General features: G+C 49.2%; 1 protein-coding gene across 1 annotated transcript in view; it reads right to left on the bottom strand.

The window, feature by feature from the left end:
- stab2 (stabilin 2) overlaps positions 1 to 22,484 on the bottom strand; it is a 41,990-nt gene that overhangs the window by 13,238 nt on the left and 6,268 nt on the right. Inside the window, exons 7-41 of the mRNA XM_030354672.1 lie at positions 21,969 to 22,091; positions 21,395 to 21,591; positions 20,775 to 20,905; positions 19,972 to 20,105; positions 19,772 to 19,851; positions 19,247 to 19,396; positions 18,060 to 18,203; positions 17,876 to 17,938; positions 17,299 to 17,415; positions 16,531 to 16,584; positions 16,364 to 16,444; positions 16,112 to 16,264; positions 15,317 to 15,376; positions 14,708 to 14,812; positions 14,344 to 14,427; positions 13,003 to 13,114; positions 12,081 to 12,261; positions 11,196 to 11,289; positions 10,694 to 10,852; positions 10,030 to 10,128; positions 9,730 to 9,822; positions 9,592 to 9,639; positions 8,813 to 8,946; positions 8,240 to 8,423; positions 7,602 to 7,685; positions 6,958 to 7,065; positions 5,248 to 5,379; positions 4,813 to 4,941; positions 4,619 to 4,678; positions 3,659 to 3,754; positions 2,733 to 2,928; positions 2,215 to 2,310; positions 1,978 to 2,035; positions 1,823 to 1,896; positions 387 to 512 (exon numbers count right to left, since the gene is read on the bottom strand). Of these exons, the coding sequence (XP_030210532.1) occupies positions 387 to 512; positions 1,823 to 1,896; positions 1,978 to 2,035; positions 2,215 to 2,310; positions 2,733 to 2,928; positions 3,659 to 3,754; positions 4,619 to 4,678; positions 4,813 to 4,941; positions 5,248 to 5,379; positions 6,958 to 7,065; positions 7,602 to 7,685; positions 8,240 to 8,423; positions 8,813 to 8,946; positions 9,592 to 9,639; positions 9,730 to 9,822; positions 10,030 to 10,128; positions 10,694 to 10,852; positions 11,196 to 11,289; positions 12,081 to 12,261; positions 13,003 to 13,114; positions 14,344 to 14,427; positions 14,708 to 14,812; positions 15,317 to 15,376; positions 16,112 to 16,264; positions 16,364 to 16,444; positions 16,531 to 16,584; positions 17,299 to 17,415; positions 17,876 to 17,938; positions 18,060 to 18,203; positions 19,247 to 19,396; positions 19,772 to 19,851; positions 19,972 to 20,105; positions 20,775 to 20,905; positions 21,395 to 21,591; positions 21,969 to 22,091 (3,939 nt within the window). The remainder of the gene's footprint in view (positions 1 to 386; positions 513 to 1,822; positions 1,897 to 1,977; positions 2,036 to 2,214; positions 2,311 to 2,732; positions 2,929 to 3,658; positions 3,755 to 4,618; positions 4,679 to 4,812; positions 4,942 to 5,247; positions 5,380 to 6,957; positions 7,066 to 7,601; positions 7,686 to 8,239; positions 8,424 to 8,812; positions 8,947 to 9,591; positions 9,640 to 9,729; positions 9,823 to 10,029; positions 10,129 to 10,693; positions 10,853 to 11,195; positions 11,290 to 12,080; positions 12,262 to 13,002; positions 13,115 to 14,343; positions 14,428 to 14,707; positions 14,813 to 15,316; positions 15,377 to 16,111; positions 16,265 to 16,363; positions 16,445 to 16,530; positions 16,585 to 17,298; positions 17,416 to 17,875; positions 17,939 to 18,059; positions 18,204 to 19,246; positions 19,397 to 19,771; positions 19,852 to 19,971; positions 20,106 to 20,774; positions 20,906 to 21,394; positions 21,592 to 21,968; positions 22,092 to 22,484) is intronic.

Raw genomic sequence — 22,484 nt, 5'->3', positions numbered from 1 at the left:
GTTAGCCTCCATACATACACATATATGTGTATGTTAAGTCTAGAACATACACATATACAGTATGTGTATGATATAGAATGATCAATACTATCTTTTAATGGTCATCTTCTAATCATCTTATTTCAAATATATTGTTGTTATATAAATGCAAAAAATCCCAAAAATCTAAATGGGTTATGAATTCAATTTTTTTCCACAATGCAGAAAACAATTTGTATTGAAAATAAAGGAAAAGACCTCCATTTGTTTATTTTTTGTCTTCATATATACTTACTTATCTTTGCACCATTCCGCAAACATTACATTGATGGTGCTTGTCGCGTAATCTTGTGTTCTGTCATACCTCAGAAACTATTAAAGCTTTGCGCTTCGATCTGGATGCTTACCCACGCAGACAAGACCGTCCCCCTGGTACCCGGGCAGACACAGGCAGTCCCTCCGGCCTGGCTGGGTCCGCTTGCACAGCGCATGGGGGCTGCAGTGACCGTTGGCCCCGCTGCAGGGGTCTATCGCTGCAGACAGGACCCGGGGCGACACGAGGACTCATCAAGACCACAACCCAGCAGGACCAAGCTCACGTTCTAACGCTGTCCTACAGGGGCCAAGTCTGAACTTAAAGGTTGTATCAGCGATTCTGATTGAAACATAAAGTATCACATTCATCTGCTTTTTCCTCACGATCCGCTAGCTGCCCGTCCCATAAGCAGGCTGTCAAAAAAACGCGTCTCTCTAGGCAGCCTAGGCTCCGAGATCGCACACAAAAAACAAATGGTACTACCAACACCTCAAAATCAAAATAAACAGTGTTCCAACCAATCACAGACAAGGGGTGGGTGTTGTGGTGTTTCGCGCTCGTGCACGGCTATGCCTGGGCTATGCGACCCTTCGATCGCGTATGTGTTGCGCGTTCATGGTCATGCACGTTCATGAAAATGCGCGTCCATGATCATTTTTGTAAACACGGGAGGGAGGGGCTAGATGGCTCTGTTTGTTTGGAATCTCGCAACGGAAGTCAGGGCAACCAGAATCGCTGATACAACCTTTAAACGTGCTGTAGGCGAGCATTCTAAGGCCGCGTTCACATCTAGCGTTTTTTGTAATAGGCGAAAGCTGAGCCGGCCGTTTTTTCAACAAAAAGAAAAGCTTGCAGCGTTTTTTGCCCTAAAAGCGCCGAGAGCGTTTTTTCTATCGCCCATAGCAACGAACCCACTCTAGACCCGACGTTACTCGCCTACTATGCATCCAGGCTAGGGCCCTTTGGACATGTCGTAGATCTCTTTTTATAATGTAAAAAAAGCACTTGTTTTACATTATATTCCATAGGAATATAATGTAAAACAAGCGCTGGCAGATTTAAAAAAACGCTAGATGTGAACGCGGCCTAAGGCTGTACAGGGACACCTTTAATAACACTAGTATATATAATCGCTCTTTAATGTTACCTACTACACTTTCAATAATACTAGTCTATATAATAGGTTTAAGGGGGCGTTAAGGGGGTATTAAGGAGCCTACCTTATGGGGTCAAGAGTGAAGTAAGTACCTCTAATAATACTAGTATATAAAATAGCTCTTTAACGTACAGCTCCATGAATACTAGTATATACAATAGCTCTTTTATTGTACAGCTCCTTTAATACTAGTATATACAATAGCTCTTTTCATGTACAGCTCCTTTAATACTAGTATATGCAATAGCTCTTTTAATAATACAAGCATATATAATAGTTCTTTAATGTACAGCTCCTTTAATACTAGTATATATGATAGCTCTTTAACCCTACCACCATTAATACATTCCATCTTTTAAAAAAATCCTTACCTCTGCAGTCAGTACCGTTGCCCTCAAACCCAGCAGCACAGACACACTGCATCTGGGACATCTTGGTGATACAACTTAAAAAACAAGGAGCCTCATGTTAAGGTTTTTCGACCAATCTGAAGACTCTTAACATCCATTGGAGAGACATCACCTACTTTGCACTGGTATGGCACTTGGCCGCTCCACACAGCTCGTCAGCGCCGGAGTCCACCTCTGGGGACAAAAGATGAAGGTCACCTTCACTACCAGAGGCTAACCGAGCAATCACATACTTTCACTGGTCTGACGGCTGCTAACAGAGGCTAACACTGAGAGCTAACCGATCAATCACATACTTTCACTTGTCTTTCGGCAGAGGCTAACCCCAACTAGCTAACCGAATGTGATCATACTTTCGTCACAGTGGATTCCCTTCCACCCGACCTCGCACACGCAGGTCCCGTCCCCCAGGGGCCCGTCCATGCATCGGCCGCTCTGACACAAGCAGTCTGGAGGTGGAGACAGAATACAGGGAGCCTTGAACGCAGAGGAAGGGAAACAGCATCAGAAGACCCCAGATACGATTCAGCAGCTAGCCGCCTGGATAAAAGTTATGCAGCGATTTCTTTCCTTTCCTGTCCAATAACTTTCCTTCTCGCCATCTACATTTGTTCCTTTAATTTACTTACGTACATGTTTACTCAAAGCTGCAAGTACCGTTTCTACTGAAGCTATTCACGGCATTAAAAACATTGTTTTCTCTATAGAACGGTTGATTGTGGTCCACGTTACGCTAAAGTATCCGTAGTTCTAAGTCAAGCCACTAGAGGCTGCCAAAGGGAAACGTACACACTGCAGCTTTAAGTGTTTCACTGTAGTATTACTGGTTCTCTGCATTTCCGCTTTGTTTGCGGTTCAGTGACGGTGGTACCTTGGTCACAGTGAACCCCGTACTTCCCTGCGACACAGGATTCACACGCGGTTCCGTTGAAGAACTGAAGGCAGGTGCAGCGCCCGGTTCCTTTGGTCCCGTCATCGCACGCCCCCTGACCCGCGCAGACTTGGCCGTCGTACCCGGGACACGGCTCACAGTACCGCCCAAAGAACCCGGCGCAGCAGCGCGGCACCTGTGGGCAGCCGGGCGGCCATGTTGTCACTCTGTTCATGCTGAGCCACATGCTAATAGATAGGATGTGGCTCACCATGTCTCTCTGTTCATGGTGAGCCACATGCTAAAAGAGAGCATGTCTATCTGTCCCCTCGGCCAGAGTGGGGAACCGGAACAGGTGTAGGCATTTACATTTATATTTACATGCTTTCATCCAGAGCGCCCTTCAATAAGTACATTTGTCAGAAGAAAGAGAAACAACAATCTATCGCAGTCGGTACAGGATGTTTATAGAACCAAGGGCCCAGCACTAACAATCGATAGGCTAAACACTTCCCTGTATACAACAAAGATAGCTAGGATAAGACGCTACACAATGCTAAGTACTATTTTTAAATGCCAGGACGGACAACATACAATAAATGAGTACATTAAGTGGCAGGATGTATACCATACAATAAGTGTGTAAGAGGGGTTGGGGGGGGTAAGGGGGGAGGCTATGCAAAATCCAGGGGAACTCTAAACATTCAAGGGTCGACATCTGTCTACCGATGCAGTGTTTCAAAAAACTTTCTGGAGAGCTTGACCTTCAAGCGGGTCCAACTTACAAAATCTTTCGATATTCTCCTTAATTCTTAATTATAATCGCCTGAATCTGTCAATGATTGAAACATCGGGGCCGGTGTGTTTGGGTTCTGCTGGACGGTTGCCAGGGGAACCAGCCAAGAAGGCGGTCCCTCGCCACTCACATCCACGGTTCTCTCACAGGCGCTCTCGCAGTCGTAGAACTGCCAGGAGTGACCTGGAAATTTCGCCCGCACACCGCAGTGCCTCTCCATTGTGTTCTGCAAGTAGAGAAATCCATATTCCATCAGTAAGGAGTAACGCTGCCTTGGACCCTTTGACATGGTGATGGAACATCTATCGGTGAGGGACATGAACGCAGCTCCTGTTCTACCGCTCTGTGCAGTGTTTCATGGGCGGCAGCGGCTCAGGTGGTAGAGCAGGCTGACTGGTAAACGGGAGGTTGTCAGTACGATCCCCCGGCTCCTCGTAGCCCGGTCTCGAGGTGTCCCTGGACACCTCACCTTAACCCCCAAATGGTGGCTGTCACCTTGCATGGTTGACTTTAATTGTTTTATCCACTGTATGTAACTGTCCCATTTGTGTTTGTGTGTATGTGTTGTCCTAACTGTGTGATGGAAGCCCACTTTTAAACTGCAACACAAGTTTACCTACGGGTACGAATAAAGTAACCTGAACCTGACTCCGCTGTGAATGTGTGCATGCATGTATGTCATTTTGGATAAAAGCGTCTGCTAGAAGCCCTAAATGTAAATTTCGGTGTAGACACTACTCCATCACACAGATATATGTTCACAGTCATTGAACAGGGTTTAGTAGGAGAGTTTGTCTTCAAATCTCTGTAGCTTCCGCCATAGCCTTCAGATATTAGCTTCATGCTTACAGGACGGCACCTCAGCGTTGTCGGAGGCCGACCACATCTCCCCACGGCCAGAGAGACAGCCAGGGACAGATGACAGACAGGGATGAACAACATATGTAATATGTACAATAAAACCTCGGAGGAACCGGACCCGGGTTGCATTGTAAACCAACAGACGGTTCATTACGATATCAAAGTGTTTGAGGCTAACTCGTTAAGATGATCTTTGGGATCGATGTGTCAGAAGTGTAAGGACTCTCACCTGGTGGGTGTATCCGAGGGGGCACCGGGGCCGGGTATAACAGTTCACGCAGTGGGTCTTCTAAGAGGGACAAACACATGAGGGAACGTACAGTGATGATGAGGAACCTAGTCCAGTGTTCTTCTCATGGCGGTTGGAGTGTCGTGGCCCGGTCGAGGGAACCGGTGTGTGAGACGTTTGAAAGCTGGGCTCACCACCACGTCCACGACGCGCACGGTGTCGCAGCGGTTCCGGTTGATCTCCAACACCGAGGCGAGGCCGTGGACCACGCCTTTAGCCGTCAGGAGGTTGGACACGTTCAGCTGGGCGCTGTTCACCAGCAGCTGAGAGGAGAAGGGAACGCAGGAGGTCAGGAGGAGAGGAGGTCGGGGGGTCAGGAGGTCACCGGGTCGGGAGGTCAGGAGTAGCTCCTCTAGCAACTGGAGGGATGCTGGTTCTATCCTGGCTGAGTGTGGAGGTGTCCCTGAGCATGACCCCTGACCCCTGACACCTGACACTTGACCCCTGACCCTACCTGCTCCTGGCCGGCGAACTGATCCCAGGCAGGGTCAACAACGGCTTTGATTGGCCAGAGGAGAGGAAGGCGTTCCATGTATGCAGTGAGGATGAGGCGTCCAGCAGGACGGTACCTTTCCATCTCTGGGGAAGATGGCCAGCAGGTAGGAGAACCCCAGCATAGTCTTCTTATACCCTGCGGCCTGCAGCTCTGTCTTCAGGAGCCGCTCATGGAGCAGGACGTGGTAGCGTGTGGTGTTCACATCCTGCAGGACCAGTGTTGGGGAGTAACGGGAGTACATGTACCGGCGTTACGTATTCAGAATACAAATTATAGCCAACTGTATTCCGTTACAGTTACAATTTAAATAGTTGGTACTTAGAATACAGTTACATTGTTGAAATCAATGGATTACATGACGATACTCTGTAAGGTGACCTTGGGTGTCTTGAAAGGCGCCTCTAAATTAAATGTATTATTATTATTATTATACTTCTGTTTCAGCAGTTTATTCGTGCTTTCACACCAACAGAATTTAGTGCGTACTAAACGAGTTTGGTCTCTTGGTTCGGTATGTTTGCATTGGTGTTAATGCAACCACCTCACTTCGATTTGAACCAAATCAGCCGACCGAGACCTCCCTGAACAGCTGGTCTCGGTTCGCTTCCAAACAAAACCTGGTACGGTTCGCTTGAGATGTGAAAGCGAACGCACCTCGGTCCGATCCAGTTCCACAAAGCATATGCCTCTTTGGACGTAACAGGCACCCGCTCAGCCGCGCGCATTATGCAAATTATTGTTTGATTAGCGGTAACTCCAAGACTAGTAGCAAATTGTCGGACCGTCTGGGAATTTGGACAGACACCCACATAAAATGTATGCTGGAAAACACATAAAAATGCAGATGCATTTAACACATTCAGCACCAGGATGAGGGAGAAGGAGTTCGACCGGTCCACTGCCGCGCCAGACCTTTTTGTCCAATGATTGAACGATCTCTCTTATTGGCAACACCTATGCACTTAACTCAGTGTTTTTTCTCTCTCTCTCTCTCTCTCTCTCTCTCTCTCTCTCAAGGCGATTTTATTGGCAACACCTATGCACTTAGCACAGTGTTTTATTTTCTAATGTAATAGCAAATATCTTTCGCATGAACATACCCTTATAGTCTTTGTTCCACTACAGCAAATTATATAAAATAGTGCACTTTCAGGGAGACTTGGGCCTAACACATTCAGCCAGAACACACCAGAATAGGCCTGTTTAGTTAGCAGGATTTGATGCCGCATTCCTACACATATAAAATGCAATTCAATGTGGAAGTAATCCAAGTATTCAGAATACAATACTCAGATTGAGTGATGAAACAGAATACGTTACATATTACATTTTTGGGCATGTATTCTGTATTCTGTAACTGGATACATTTTAAAAGTATCCTTCCCAACACTGTGCAGGACAGACACAACGTTACACTCCTCAGAGCTGATGAGTGGTAAGGTGTCTGGACAAAAGTAAAGAACAGAACAATGCATTTAAAGATAAGGGTCAATGCGGGTGTGAGGCACCCACACAGACACACACACACAAATACACACACACAGACACACACACAAAGTCACACAAACACCCACACACAAACAGTCAAACACAGTTACACACAAGAACAGTCACGAACACACACACACACACACACACACACACACACACACACACACACACACACACACACACCTCACACAAAAAGTCCCACACACACAAACAAACACAGTCACACACAGTCACACACACAAGAACACACAAGAACAATCAGGAACACACACACACACACACACACACTAACCAGGACATTGGCAGACGTTGTGCGCAGGTAGTCTCTCACAGCGCTGTCTGTCGGGGCGAAGATGGTGTACTCCTCCGCCAGCTCGATCTCATCCGTCAGATTGTGTTGCTGAGGAGAAGAACGTAGAGGACTCAAGGAACATCTGGAGAACACAAAGGAGTCAGATAAAATCTGGAGAACAAACAGGAGGCAGAGAACATCTGGAGAACGAAGAGGAGGCAGAGAACATCTTGAGAACACAGAAGACTCCAGATACATCTGGAGCTTCTCAGTGCAGCTTTTTACTACACAAAGTAGAAGGTTTCTCAGGAATGAAAGAGGCCAGGCAGAGCCCATGTTTGCAGGAAAAAATTCTCAATCGTTTGACTCTGGTCCACCTCTGCACTTAAATCTTAAAAAATGAATCACTTCCGTCACACCAGAGTACTTCCGTTGCGCCTGGGTTGTTGTTGTCGGGCCAGGGTGTTGGGGGGCTGCAGCTGGACCCTACTCAAACCAGCGGATCATCTCAGACCACATACTGATGCCGCTACAACTCTGGCCACTAGGGGGTGCTGGTGGGGGAACTGGCCCCATGCAGGTTTAATATCCAGTAAATTAATGAGACGCTGGATGAGGTGCATAGGAGGAGGAGGACGACGTACGATGAGGGCGGCCCGGAACAGGGAGAACTTGGGTCTCAACAGCTCCAGGAGTCCCTGGCTGTGTGTCCTCTCCGGGACTAGAACCTGCAGACACATGAAACACGTCAGACACACACACTGTGTACATGTGTGTACCCCCCCCCCCCCCCCCCCCCACCCCCCCACAGCTCCTCTGTACGTCCTGCACACTAAATTAGCACATAGCATTGTGTAGCATCTTAGCTATCTTTGTTGTATACGGGGAATGGGCTAACCTAGTGATTGTTAGTGCTTGGTACTTGGTTCTATGAACATCCCTACTGTACCGACAGCGATATATTGTTGTTTCTCTTCTCCTGACAAATGTACTTATTCTAAGTCCCTTTGGATAGAAGTGTCTGCTATATGCCGCTAAATGTAAATGTATTATTTGTACATGTTTCTAATTATATCCCATCAATCTGAAGAATTTCTCAAACATGAGTAACGTTTGCATCTATATTTAGGGCATTTAGCAGACGCTTTTATCCAAAGCGACTCACTAGCTAGGATATGATGCTACAGAATGCTAAGTACTATTTTGTTGTACAATACACTGTTACACACGGCCCCCCCCCCCCCCCCCCCCCCGTGGAGCTGGACCCCCGCTGGCTGCGTACCTTATCGATGACGTGGATCAGTCCGTTGGTGGCGGCCACGTTGGCCAGTGTGATGGCCGCCCCCCCTATGGTCACAGCCTGGGAGGTCTCGCCCACAGAGAGGGAGGTGTTGAGGAGGGAGGTGACCGGCGAGGTGGACGCCATGAGGCCAGACAGCGTGTAAATCCCCTGGATCACGTGGTTCCTGTCAGGAATCATTATAACAACGTGTAAGGGATCTATTGAGGGTTGTTGGTTTTTTGGATGCCCCTTTTATGATATTTTTTATTTTTTTATGTTTGTAAAAACTGAAAAAATAATGGTACTCTCAATTGTTTCATCAGTGGGGCAATCAGGCCATTTAGTCTTTGTTAACACAGCTGACATTGGTCACATTGTGGCTCAGCTGATTATATGACCTCACCATTTGCCTGAAGAAGACCCAATCGTTTTAGTTTTTTTTATATAAATTCATATGGGAGCTTAAGCAGTGCTGCGGACATTACATTTCTTTCACTCCTGTCAGGAAATCTGACACGGCAGATATCAGGCCTGAAGACGCACTCGGGATGGAAATCCTCCGACTGGTCTTACCGGATCATGCTAGGAAGGTTTCCCTTGGTGGTCCAGAAGCTCTTGTCGTCTGCAGCCAGGCTCTGGATGGCTGCGGAGGTGGGCACCAGGAGGGTGAGGTTCTGCTCCGACAGAGACTGGCCCAGATCCGCAGCCTGGGGGGGGGGGAAAACGTCAGCTGTATGAATCTAGTCCTCGGTCCCAGGTCCAGTCTCAGTGGGCCTCACAGAACCCCCATTACACAACCCCAGCCCTCCTCAGGACCTGAGGGAGAACCCAGGAGAGAGGGACCCAGGAGAGGGACCCAGGCGAGGGAACCCAGGAGAGGGAACCCTAAAGAGGAAACCTTGGCGAAGGAACCAAGGAGAGGGAACCCTGGAGAAGTAACCCAGGAGAAGGAACCAAGGAGAGGGAGAACCGAGGAGAAGGAACCCTGGAGAGGGAACTCAGGAGAGGGAACACAGGAGGAAGAACCCTGGAGAAGGAACCCAGGAGAAGGAACCAAGGAGAGAAACCAGGAGAGAGGGAACCCTGGAGAAGGAACCCTGGAGAGGGAACTCATGAGAAGGAACACAGGAGGAAGAACCCTGGAGAAGGAACCCTGGAGAGAGAACCCAGGAGAAGGAACCCTGGAGAAGGAACCCAGCAGAGGGATCCTCCCTCCAGGGGCGTGAGGAGGCTCAGGGCCATGAGGGACGGACGTAGCGGTAGGATAACAAGAACAACAGAGGTCAAGTCAAATTAAGCTGTTGGAAGTACAAAGTGAGTAGTGAGTGTGGATGAAGGAACGGGTCACTCACTGTCACCCATGAGAGGAACTCTAATGCGTCTGGAATAGCGATCAGCTCCTGGCACCAAGCAGAGAAAGAGGGTTTATTATCACCTGACGGAAGTGGTGGTGGTGATGTTTTGTAACGATAATCTGATCGTGGTCTGACCTGGTCCACCGTGCCGTAGCAAACTTCTCCGTCGCCAGCGTATCCATCCTCACAGACACATCCCCACTGGCCAGAGACAAACTGGCATGTGGCCTGCAGTCACATAAGAATCAACTTCAGGACTTACTTTAGCTTTAAAGCACAGATTCAAATTCTGAACCTCTTACTGTTTATTTGATATTGACATAGCAATTACATTGGACAGACCAGATGCTGTAGCTTTAAATGATACAGATTCATAATGTGGTGTGCACTGATGGATTATGGCTGATAGAGTTCATGTAGTGTTGGTTCACTCACTTGAAAATGACAACCTCGTCCATTCTGGAATACACACAGGTTGGCCGGTTCACAGTCTATGCCGTTTCCTTGGTAACCCGTCTTACACATGCAGTCACTCTAGGAAGTCAGAAAGCTCAATTAATAATGGATAAATTATTGCATATTTATTGCATGGATATCTTCCTAGAGATAGCGTTGTTGCAGTCCTACTTTGTTACAGTAGAACCTCTGATCCAGCAGTCATACTGTGTTACAGCAGAACTGATCCAGCAGTCGTACTGTGTTACAGTAGGACCTCTGACCCAGCAGTCCTACTGTGTTATAGAAAAAACCTCTAATCAAGCAGTCCTACTGTGGTCGAGCAGTGAGTGATGAACCATTCAGAAGGGGATTTTAAGTATTTGAAGTCTTCAGGGGGTTGATTCGAAACCTTTACAGACAATTTTTACAGTTTACTACTGTTGGCCGAGTTTGTGATCGCTGTCAGCCAATCACACGTTTTCGGGACCCCCGCCTCCAGCGCTGTGTTCGGTCAAGGTCAAATATGAAGCAAAAGACAAAGAAAAGCCCTGTTGACCCTGATCTGGGTTCTGACTTTAGACCATGAACCCAAAACTGTTCATCTAGATGACTGATCTGAGATGTGATTCCTGAGACTGGAGGCCTCGTCTCCCATCCTGACCTGGCCGGGACCGATGTAGATGCAGGAGGCATTTCCGTGGCAACCTCCTCTGCCAGGGCCGTTGCAGTCATTGATTGGCTGGCACTCGTCCTGGTCCATGGCCCAGCCCTTCAGACACTGGCAGACGTGTGTTTTGGGGCCCGTCTTTATGCACTTCGCCTTCAGTGAGGAGGGAGTGAGAGAGTGGGGGAGTGAGAGAGTGAAAGAGTGAGAGAGTGAATGAGCCTCAAATTCACGTAGTTCTGTTCTTATGAGTTCACTTAACCTCTTTCCCGCAAGAAGTATTCTGACTGCTATAATGTTCACTCAGTAGTTCATGTCAATGTTCACTCAGTAGTAAATGTTGACGTTCACTCAGTAGTACATGTTGACGTTCACTCCGTAGTAAATGTTGACGTTCACTCAGTAGTACATGTTGACGTTCACTCCGTAGCAAATGTTGACGTTCACTCAGTAGTGCATGTTGAAGTTCACTCAGTAGTACATGTTAATGTTGACATACATTACTGCCGCAGCCTCCTCTTGATGGGGCGGCACACGGGTCTCGTTCCACACACATGATCCCGTCGCCCTGGTAACCGGGCTTGCAGACACACCTGCGAGAAGCAACAGCAGATTCAGATTCACAGGATAGACTCTCTACCCCCGAACCCCCAGAGCAGTAGAAGGATCGGGTTTGTTTGTATTAGGAGTCGTCTGTTTGAGGATCATAGGCATTACATTACAGATAATATGTCTCTTTGGTATATGCTACACGTGAACCTCCTAAGATGGCGCAATTTGATTGGTTCGCTATCTCGGGATATTGGGCAATATCCCATGTTTTAGATCTCAAACTCGGGATATTGTTTTCATCGACGGTCGTCTTGTCATGCTAATAAAAACAAATAAACCGTTAATAAAAACGAATAAATCCCGGCAAAAAGTGTTAGCTTGTTTCATTTTGGAGTGTTCACGTGTAGTATACTAAAACAATTATTCACCTCAGGCTCCGTAGATATTCACTTTGACTTTGGCGAATAACTGTTAATAACGGTTCATTATAGCTGTTTGTATAACACCAAACTTTATTTATATTGCGCCTTTCGTGCAAAATTGCAACGCAAGGTGCTTTACAAAACAATAAAAATAAATAAGAATAAATTAAAAAATTAAACGGATTAAGAGAATGCTGAGCTTAATAGGAATGTTTTAAGGTTCATTCTAAACGTGTTCACAGTGTCAAATCAGGGTCAACATGTGTCCTGTAGTCTACTCTCTAGCGTCTTATTCAGGTCCAGACTCCAGGGCGGGGGTGACCACGTGACAGGGTCACCTCCACCTCTTGGTTCACGGGTCATTAATCAACTGATAAACGCTCCGTCCGCGAGGAAGCAGCTCCACCTACTGGGCCGGCCCCTGGCTGAAGTCACAGTCGGCGTTGGCGTGGCAGAAGTGGACGTTGGGACCGCAGGCCTGCGTGTGTCTCTCGCAGTGGGCCCCCGTGTAGCCGGGCAGGCAGGAGTCCGGGCGGCAGCGGCCGTCGGAGTCGGGCCGGTTGTCACAGGTACCCTGGAGGCAGGGGCAGGCTGGGGCAGAGGGGGCAGGACATGAACATAGAGGGCCTTTAGCAGACGCTTTGATCCAACATGATTTACAATAAGTACACTTGTCAGAAAAAAAAGAGAGACGACAATATGTCGCTGTCGGTGCAGTAAGGATGTTCATAGAACCAAGTGCCAAGCACTAACAAACGCTAGGTTAACCCGTTCCCTGTACACAACACACATTCCCTGTTCCCTGTACTCTTACGCTAAGCTGCACTATGGGCACAGTTGGGGCGACCAAAGGCTAGATGGTGAATAATGACTTAATTAATGCCTATTGCTTGATTTATGAATTCATTAATTTTTGAATGTGTTGTGAACAAATTATGTTGAAAATGTGTAACGACGTGTGAAGGTAGGTGAATGAGTGGATAATAAATAAATGGATGAATTTGAGTGACTCCCAGTAGGTGAATGAGTGGATGGGGGTAAGTGACTCCTTGTAGGTGAATAAATGGATGAATTGAGTGACTCCAAGTTGGTGAACGCATGGATGATGAATGAATGAATGGATGATGTGAGTGACTCCTGGTAGGTGAATGAATGGATGATGTGAGTGACTCCTGGTAGGTGAATGAATGGATGATGTGAGTGACTCCCAGTAGGTGAATGAGTGGATTCATGTGTTTGACTCCCAGTAGGTGAATGAGTGGATTCATGTGAGTGACTCCCGGTCGATGCGTGGCTGCAGTGTGTGTCCCCAGGGGGCGACCGTTCACCTACTTCTGCTGCAGCCCGGGCCGCACTTGTTTGAGAGGGTGCAGTAGTGACAGCGGGACCCTCTGAAGCCCGGCCTGCAGATACACGTCCCGTTACCCGCCAGACCCTCCATGCACTGGGGACACAGGGAGGGTTACACACACACACACGCACATACACACACTGAGGACACACACTGGGGACACAGGGAGGGTTACACACACACACACACGCTGAGGACACACACTGGGGACACAGGGAGGGTTACACACACACACACACACTGGGGACACAGGGAGGGTTACACACACACACAGACACACACACAATGAGGACACACACACTGGGGACACAGGGAGAGTTACACACACATAGGCTGTGTCTCAATTCAGGGGACGCATCCTTCGAAGGCTGTATTCGACGGCCGATTGCGTCACTGCGACGCGTCAAGGCTGTCCCATTTCGAAGGGTCCTTCAAATGCGGCCGACAAATGCAGCCTTCTTTAACCGGATTTAAAGGATCCACCGGCTGGATCCTTCACGGCCCAGAGTATCCCAAGATTCATTGCGCGTTGGATTTTTTTTCAGAAATGGCGTCGGAGAGCGGAAGCGGCAGTTGCAGAAATTTACACAAAATATTTTTGTTACATTCAAATAAAGTTTGTAACTTTATTGTCAAAGTTCAATGACATTAACACGAGCCATATAACGTTAAACAAATTAACGTTATAATTTACATAATTATTATATAACGGCTCCATATTTCTCCTCCGCCGTCCGGTTTGAACCGCAGCTGTCAGGGTTGCTAGGTGACAGAAGCGGCGGGTCGTCACGCAAGGTAAAGGGGGTTAACGGCTTGTTACGCAAACTAGAAATGCTCCGTAGGCCAGACCGTTTCATTTAAGAACGTTTGTTCGTCCTTCGGTCCGGCCTTCACGGCCTACGAAGGCCACACCTTCAAAGACCGCTTCCTTCGAAGGATGCGTCCCCTGAATTGAGACACACAGCCACACACGCACACACACACAAACACACACACACACACACACACACACACACACACACACACACACACACACACACAAACACACACACACACACACACACACACACACACACACACACACACACACCTACTGAGGACACAGGAAGGTTTACACACACACACTGCTCATATGAATACACACACACTGCTCACATGAACACACAAACACATCGCTCACATGAACATACACACACGCACACACACAAACTGACTCAACGCTGCTCACATGCGTGTGTGTGAATGTGTGTCGGCGTGTGTGTGCATGCGTGTGTGCATGTGTGAGTGTATGCGTGTTTGTGTGTGCATGCGTGTGCTCTGACCTGGCCGTGTCCGGAGCAGGGGTTCTGGAAGCCTCCTGGACAGGGACGGCAGTCTGCTGAGTAGAACCCCGGACAGCAGGCCCGCTTCTCGGCCACAGGGAGGAAACCGGAGGGTTGGTGCTAATGCAGCGCTAAGCTAATGTAGCGTTAAGCTAATGTAGCCCTAAGCTAATGTAGCCCAAGCTAGTGAAGCAGCAAGCTAATGTAGCGCTAAGCTAATGTAGCCCTATGCTAATGCAGCACCAAGCTAATGTAGCGCTAAGCTAATGTAGCCCGAAGCTAATGTAGCACTAAGCTAATGTAGAGCTTGCAGCCGTCATGTTATCCAATGAAGTGTTTAATCCTAATACTGGCATGTGTTTACCCGGACGGTGGTGGTGTTGCAGCGCGGAGCGCAGCCTCTTATGCCGAGTGTCATATTGTTCCTCGACATGAGGTTGAATTGGTAGAGGCAGCCGAAGGTCAAAACCTGGATGACATACACACACATTTGAGCATGTAGAATAAGACATTAGAGTTAGACTATAGAGTGAGTCTATAGTTAGCCTATTTAAATAACTTCTTGGCCTAGAGAGTTAGACTTTAGAGTTAACTTGTTAGCTTATAGAGTTAATCTATAGAATTATGTTATTAGCCTAGAGAGTTAGCCTATAGAGTTAGCCTATTAGCCTAGCAGCACCACAGAGCGTCGGCTGAGCCTAGCCCGCTAGTGCTAGGCTATACCAAAGGTATTTCCTATGGTTAGGAGTGCAATGGGTGCAATAATTGATATACATACAGGCAAACATTTTAAATCATTTAGTCAATAAACATTTTAATAAATGGTGTGATTTATCATGAAAACATAATAATACTTCCAACAATAAAAAACCTCATGATAATAACAAGACCTTATCTGACACCACCCTCATAGGCCCAGAGCACTTAGATGAACGCTTTAAAAGATGAATCCACGTCCGGGCTGTGACCTTACCAAGTTATCTCCAGACGGACATTGTAAAAGAGATGGTCTGCTGCAGCTCCCACACTTGCCCTGGAGAGAAACACAGAGTGGAGGAGGACAGGGTTGGTCTGTGTCATGGAACGCCATGTTTGTGCCCCTCCTATCTGTGAAGGGAACAGCTCGGTGGAGCTGGAAGCCCATCTTAGAACGGGTGTAGCAAGCTGGAACGAGAGTGAACAGCACTGGAGCCGGAGAATGAAGTGAATAGAACTGGAGCCGGAGAACGGGAGTGAACAGAACTGGAGCCGGAGAACGAAGTGAACAGAACTGGTGAACGAGAGTGAACAGCACTGGAGCCTGAGAACGAGAGTGAACAGAACTGGAGAACGAGAGTGAACAGCACTGGAGCCTGAGAATGAGAGTGAACAGAACTGGAGAACGAGAGTGAACAGCACTGGAGCCTGAGAACGAGAGTGAACAGAACTTGAGAACAAGAGTGAACAGCACTGGAGAACGAGAGTGAACAGCACTGGAGCCTGAGAACGAGAGTGAACAGCACTGGAGCTGGAGAACGAAGTGAACAGCACTGGAGCCGGAGAACGAGAGTGAACAGCACTGGAGAACGAGAGTGAACAGCACCAGAGCCGGATAACTAGAGTGAACAGTACTGGAGAACGAGAACGAGAGTGAACAGCACTGGAGAACGAGAGTGAACAGCACCGGAGCCGGATAACTAGAGTGAACAGAACTGGAGAACGAGAACGAGAGTGAACAGCGGAGATGTTCAGTACAACCACAGAGCCGCTGTAGTCTGCAGAGCCCCACCTCCACCAGCCTGGTCTCCGACACGTCACAGCGGTGGGGGAGAATAGGCAGGATGGAGGCTGGGATCAGCACCCCGTCCAGGGAGTACAGCTGGCCGTTCCTGGTCTCCACGTCCGCCTCCAGGACAGCCATCCCGTTCACCGAGACCCGGCCCTGGGAACCGGTCACACAGCGGGGGAGGATCAGAACGGGTGTCAGATGAGATGGGACACAGAGAATACAGATCAGGTTTCGAAGATCAACTTCACTCACGTTCTCCGACACGTTGAATAACAGAACCTGATTGGCCATGGAGGAAGCTCTGGGGCCGGACACCACGTTGTAGACCTCGAGCTTCAAAACAGGACTTAAAGGTTAGATATAGAGTCGAGAAGATATGTAGAAGATCATGTCTGGTGTGAGAAGGTCAGGCTCCTCACCCTTGAGGACTCCACCACGTGGTTCCGCACCAGCTCCACTAACTTGCCGTGGCCCTGCACGTGAAGAGAGTAATACAGTGTGGCCATACAGGTGCAGAGAGTAATACAGTGTGGCCATACAGGTGCAGAGAGTTACACCGTGTGGCCATACAGGTGCAGAGAGTAATACAGTGTGGCCATACAGGTGCAGAGAGTAATACAGTGTGGCCCTTCAGGTGCAGAGAGTTACACCGTGTGGCCATACAGGTGCAGAGAGTTACACCGTGTGGCCATACAGGTGCAGAGAGTAATACAGTGTGGCCATACAGGTGCAGAGAGTAATACAGTGTGGCCCTTCAGGTGCAGAGAGTTACACCGTGTGGCCCTTCAGGTGCAGAGAGTTATACAGTGTGGCCCTTCAGGTGCAGAGAGTTAAACCGTGTGGCCGTACAGGTGCAGATGCAGTGGGCTATATGGTAAGTGGTAAATGGACAGCGTTTATATTGAGCTTTTTTGTAACCATTGGACTTCGAAAGCGCTTTATAATATTGCTTAACCTTCCCCCATTCATGCACACATTCACACACCGACGGTATGCAAGGCGATAGCCAGTTCTGACCAATTAGGGTGAGGTGCCTTGCTCAGGGACACCTCGACACTCCGCTATGAGGAGCCGGGGAATCGAACTAGCAACCTTGCCAACCCGCTCTACCTCCTGAGCTGCTGCCGCCCCTATACAGTGTGGCCCTACAGGGCAGGGAGGTATGAAACTGGAGGACGTCCCCTTACCTCATCAGTGGTGAGGTACTCTAGCTGTCCCTCCTCCATGGCACTGAAGGCGTTGTTGGTTGGTATGAACACGGTGTGGGGACCAGGGGAGTCCATGAGGGGGGACAGGTTGGCTCTCTGCACCCGAGGCAGAAGGACACAAAGAGTACAATATCTGAACTACAGATGTACATTGTCTTGCAACACACACTTTATATGATGCAATATTCATCATATAAATGCTGAAGATATAATTAGATGGTAATATGAAGACCAGTATAGTGGTTTTAACATCTGGTGAGAACAACTCGCTGAATCCCTTTACTAATGCTAAGTTCATAACTCCTAAGTCGTTTAAACTCATGCAGCAATTTCCTCAAATTTCCCTGCATAACAAATAAAACTAAAGTTCCGGCATGACCTTTAGAGAGACAGCCTATTATCTGCATTATTTAAAGATACAGTAACAAGTTCAGCATATTATCTGTATCATTTAAAGCAACAGTAAAATGTTCAGACTATTAACTGTATTACTTAAAGCTACAGTAATAAGTTCAGACTGTGATGTGGAGAAAATGAAAGCGATAAAAACACAAACCTCTAATAAACTCTTGAACTTGGAAAACTTTCCATAGTCGGAAATAACCTTCATCAGATTCTCCTGTTGGGAAATACACACTCTTGGTGAATTTTCAATAACAAACACCAACGCATACACGCACACGCACACACACACACACACACACAGACACACACACACACACACACACACACACACGTACCTGCGTATCGCTGTCCACGGTGGGCGGAATGTTCTCGATCAGTTTGTTGACCAGGTGGATCATCCCGTTGGACGCGAGTACGTCGGGCTCCACGATCGCCGCCTTCGTCCTGCTGCCGCGGAGTCGGATCCTACTCAGAGCCGCCTAGTGGAGGTCAAGAACCAATATCAAGTCCAGACCCAGCAGACCCCCCATCAGGTCCAGACCCAGCAGACCCCCCATCAGGGCCAGACCCACCAGACCCCCCATCAGGTCCAGACCCACCAGACCCCCCATCAGGTCCAGACCCACCAGACCCCCCATCAGGTCCAGACCCACCAGACCCCCCATCAGGTCCAGACCCAGCAGACCCCCAATCAGGTCCAGACCCACCAGACCCCCCATCAGGTCCAGACCCAGCAGACCCCCCATCAGGTCCAGACCCACCAGACCCCCCATCAGGTCCAGACCCACCAGACCCCCCATCAGGTCCAGACCCACCAGACCCCCCATCAGGTCCAGACCCACCAGACCCCCCCATCAGGTCCAGACCCACCAGACCCCCCATCAGCTCCAGACCCAGCAGACCCCCCATCAGGTCCAGACCCACCAGACCCCCCCATCAGCTCCAGACCCACCAGACCCCCAATCAGGTCCAGACCCACCAGACCCCCCCATAAGGTCCAGACCCCCCATCAGGTCCAGACCCAACATTAGCTCCAGGCCCCCAGACCCTCCATCAGGTCCAGACCAAATATCAGCTCCAGACCGCCCATAAGGTCCAGACACTCCATCAAGTCCAGACCCCCCCCTCAGGTCAAGACCCAATATCAGGTCCAGACCCACCAGACCCCTGATAAGGTCCAGACCCCTGATCAGGTCCAGACCCACCAGACCCCTGATCAGGTCCAGATCCTCCATCAGGTCAAGACCCAATATCAGGTCCAGACCCACCAGACCCCTGATCAGGTCCAGACCCACCAGACCCCTGATCAGGTCCAGACCCACCAGACCCCTGATCAGGTCCAGATCCTCCATCAGGTCAAGACCCAATATCAGGTCAAGACCCAATATCAGGTCCAGACCCACCAGACCCACATCAGGTCCAGACCCAATATCATAGTCGCACAATTTGTAGAAGGGGATGCGACCCCCAGCCCCCGTCGGTGTAAACGAGTGACGGAGGGGGCGAGGTCCCTCTGTCTTACCTTGCTGGCGCTGTCGACCTCCCCGGCCTTCCCGGTCAGCGTGTAGTACACGCCCGTCCTCTTCAGGCCGTCCCGGCGTATGGTACCCGCGGCCATGTGCAGCTTACACAGGTACTTCGCCTTCACCGCGTCCACCACGAGGGACTTGCTCTGAGACGGGAGACAAGACACTTATTGTATGATGTACGACGTCCTGGCACTTAAAAATAGTGCTTATCATTGTGAGGCATCTTATCCAGCTATCTTTGTATAAGAGCAATGGGTTAACCTAGCGATTGTTAGCGCTTGGCACCTGGTTCTATGAACATCCTTACTGTGCCGACAGCGATATATTGTTGTTTGTCTTTCTTCTTACAAATGTACTTATTGCAAGTCGCTTTGGATAAAAGCGTGTGCTGAATGCCCTAAATGTAAATGTAACTGCTGTATCCGTAAATACCAGATATCAAAATCGTGCAAAATAATGAGTTGAATCTGAAACAGAAGAGATATGATGAGAAGCGTGTCAGCAGCCCGTCTTCTTACCGGACTGTACCGGAATGCTCTGTTGATCGGGACGAACACGGTGAAGGGGCCCAGCTTCTCCAGCGGCCAGGAGACCGACCCTGAGAAAGGGGACCACAGGAAGAGAGACCTCATCACACGTCCGTTAGACGCGTGACACATATGTTGCATGTCACGTGTCAACCCGTCGGATGTCAGGCGTGGTGTGTCGTGGTGTGTACCAAAGAGCGTCAGGGCTTCGGTCAGCTGGCCCGTCCACTGGCCACCGGGCTCTGTGTTCAGGTCCCTCAGACGCTGCATGATGTTGCCGTAGCACACTTTGCCGTTGCCACGGTAACCCTCAGGGCAGGTGCACCTGGGTGGGGGAGGGGCAGGAGGTGATGTTGTAAAGAGGACTCCATTCATAGTTCAGACTCAAACGTAGGATTATGTTGTGACATGAAAACACACATAAATCAGAAGAATGTATGATTGATATTAAATATGGACATGTGAACGGGATGAGCGTGTGAATGAGATGAGCGTGTGAATGAGATGAGCGTGTGAATGAGATGAGCGTGAATGAGGTGAGCGTGTGACTGAGATGAGCGTGTGAATTATGTGAGCGTGTGAATGAGATGAGCGTGTGAATGAGATGGAGTGTGAATGATGTGAGCGTGTGAATAAGATGAGAATGTGAATGATGTGAGCATGTGAATGAGATTAGGGTGTGAATGTGTTGAGTGTGTGACTGAGTTGAGCGTTTGACGGAGATGAGCGTGTGAATGAGGTGAGCGTGTGAATGAGGTGAGAGTGTGAATGAGGTGAGCATGTGAAAGAGATGAGCGTTTGAATGAGCTGAGCGTGTGAATGAGGTGAGCGTGTGAACGAGGTGAACGTGTAAACGAGGTGAGCGTGTGATCGAGATGAGCGTGTGAATGAGGTGAGCGTGTGAATGAGATGAGCGGGTGATTGAGGTGAGCGTGTGAATGAGGTGAGCGTGTGAATAAGATGAGTGTGTGAGTGAGGTGGGCGGCTGACTGACTGAGTGACTCCGGGTTTGATCGTGGTGCAGTTGGCCTTCTCGTGGCAGGCGTCTGGTGTGCAGGCGTCCTTCAGGTGGCAGCGGAGGGCGTGGTCGAGCTCATGGAACCCAGGTAGACACTCGCAGTGGGACTGCACGACACACAGAGAGGATCACAGCAGGGGGTCCCCTGTTAGCTTCTGGAGGAACACGTTGATGGGGTACCTGCACGGGTCGTGTTCATGCACCTTTTCTAAGGAGGTAACAACGCATGGCAATGCACTAAACTGCACAGTAGACCCTGTTTCCACAGAGGCATCACCGTGTTCAGTTTGTGACCTTAACTAGCTGAGACTACTACCCCTGTCCCCCGAGAGGAGCAGACCTAGGATCAGTGTCGAGAGCGACAGGAGCCCCACGAGGACGGCTCTGTGGTACAATAGGCTGATAGGTGTTCAGGTTGACCGGTAGAGAACTTAGAGTTACAGACCCTGAACACCGACAGAGAACTCAGAGTACAGACCACCTCTGAAGGACCAGCCGACCCCACATCCCTGTGGTGGGTCCACAAAGCGGCTCTGGTCTGGGGTCAGAATAAGGCCCCCGGCCCCTCGTACACACTGATCTGGGGTCAGACTTACGGCCCCGGGCCCGTCGTACACACAGCGGGTGGTCTGGGCGGAGCAGCCGGCTTGGTCCTTCTGGCAGGGGTCCACGGGGGAGCAGACGCGCCCGTCGCCCTCGTGGCCAACGGGACAGGCGCAGACGTGCTGGGCGGGGCCGGTGTGGGCGCAGGCGGCCAGGGCGTGGCACGGCCGCTGCAGGCAGGGGTTGATGGCTGCCGGGGAGAGGAGGGCGGCGTCAGAGTGGTTAACACGACACTCGGATTACGATCGTAGGCTGGGTAGCCCTGCAGTCTGGGCCCGAGACGCTTTCATGTGAAGTGAATAAGTCAATAATAAGTCTTCAATAACTGTCACACGGACCATTAGCGTTAATAATGTGGAGACGATCTCGGCAACGAGATTCCTACTAAACAAAGAAAATATGGATTTGCTTGGAAGCAGGCGGGAATTAAATCCCAGTTTTCCCGCTGGACTCAAACACACATCAGAGCGCTGCGTTGGAGTGAAGAGAATAATGAAGACACAGTGTATAGATGTTGAGGCTGGCCCCGGGGTCAGGGGTCAGGGTTCAGGGTTCAGGAGGACGTACAGATGCACTTGTCCCCTGACTGCTGGTGGCCGACGGCGCACTGGCAGCCCAGCAGGCCCGATGCAGCCTCCTCCCTGCAGACGGAGTTCAGCCCACAGCTCAGCGCCGCGCAGTCAGGGAGCTCTGGGGAGTTAATACATGAGAGAGGAGTTACTACATTGGAGAGGAGTCAATACATTAGAGAGGAGTCAATACATTAGAAGGGAGTCAATACATTAGAGAGGAGTTAATACATTAAAGAGGAGTCAATACATTAGAGAGGAGTTAATACATTAGAGAGGAGTTACTACATTAGAGAGGAGTCAATACATTAGAGAGGAGTTAATACATTAGAGAGGAGTCAATACATTAGAGAGGAGTTACTACATTAGAGAGGAGTTAATACATTAGAGAGGAGTTAATACATTAGAGAGGAGTTAATACATTAGAGAGGAGTCAATACATTAGAGAGGAGTTAATACATTAGAGAGGAGTTAATACATTAGAGAGGAGTTAATACATTAGAGAGGAGTTAAT

This window comes from Gadus morhua, chromosome 4, assembly GCF_902167405.1.
Source record: "Gadus morhua chromosome 4, gadMor3.0, whole genome shotgun sequence".
NCBI lineage: Eukaryota > Metazoa > Chordata > Actinopteri > Gadiformes > Gadidae > Gadus > Gadus morhua.
The sequence above is the reverse complement of the archived record's forward strand: the minus strand, read 5'-3'. Positions and strand labels throughout refer to the sequence as shown.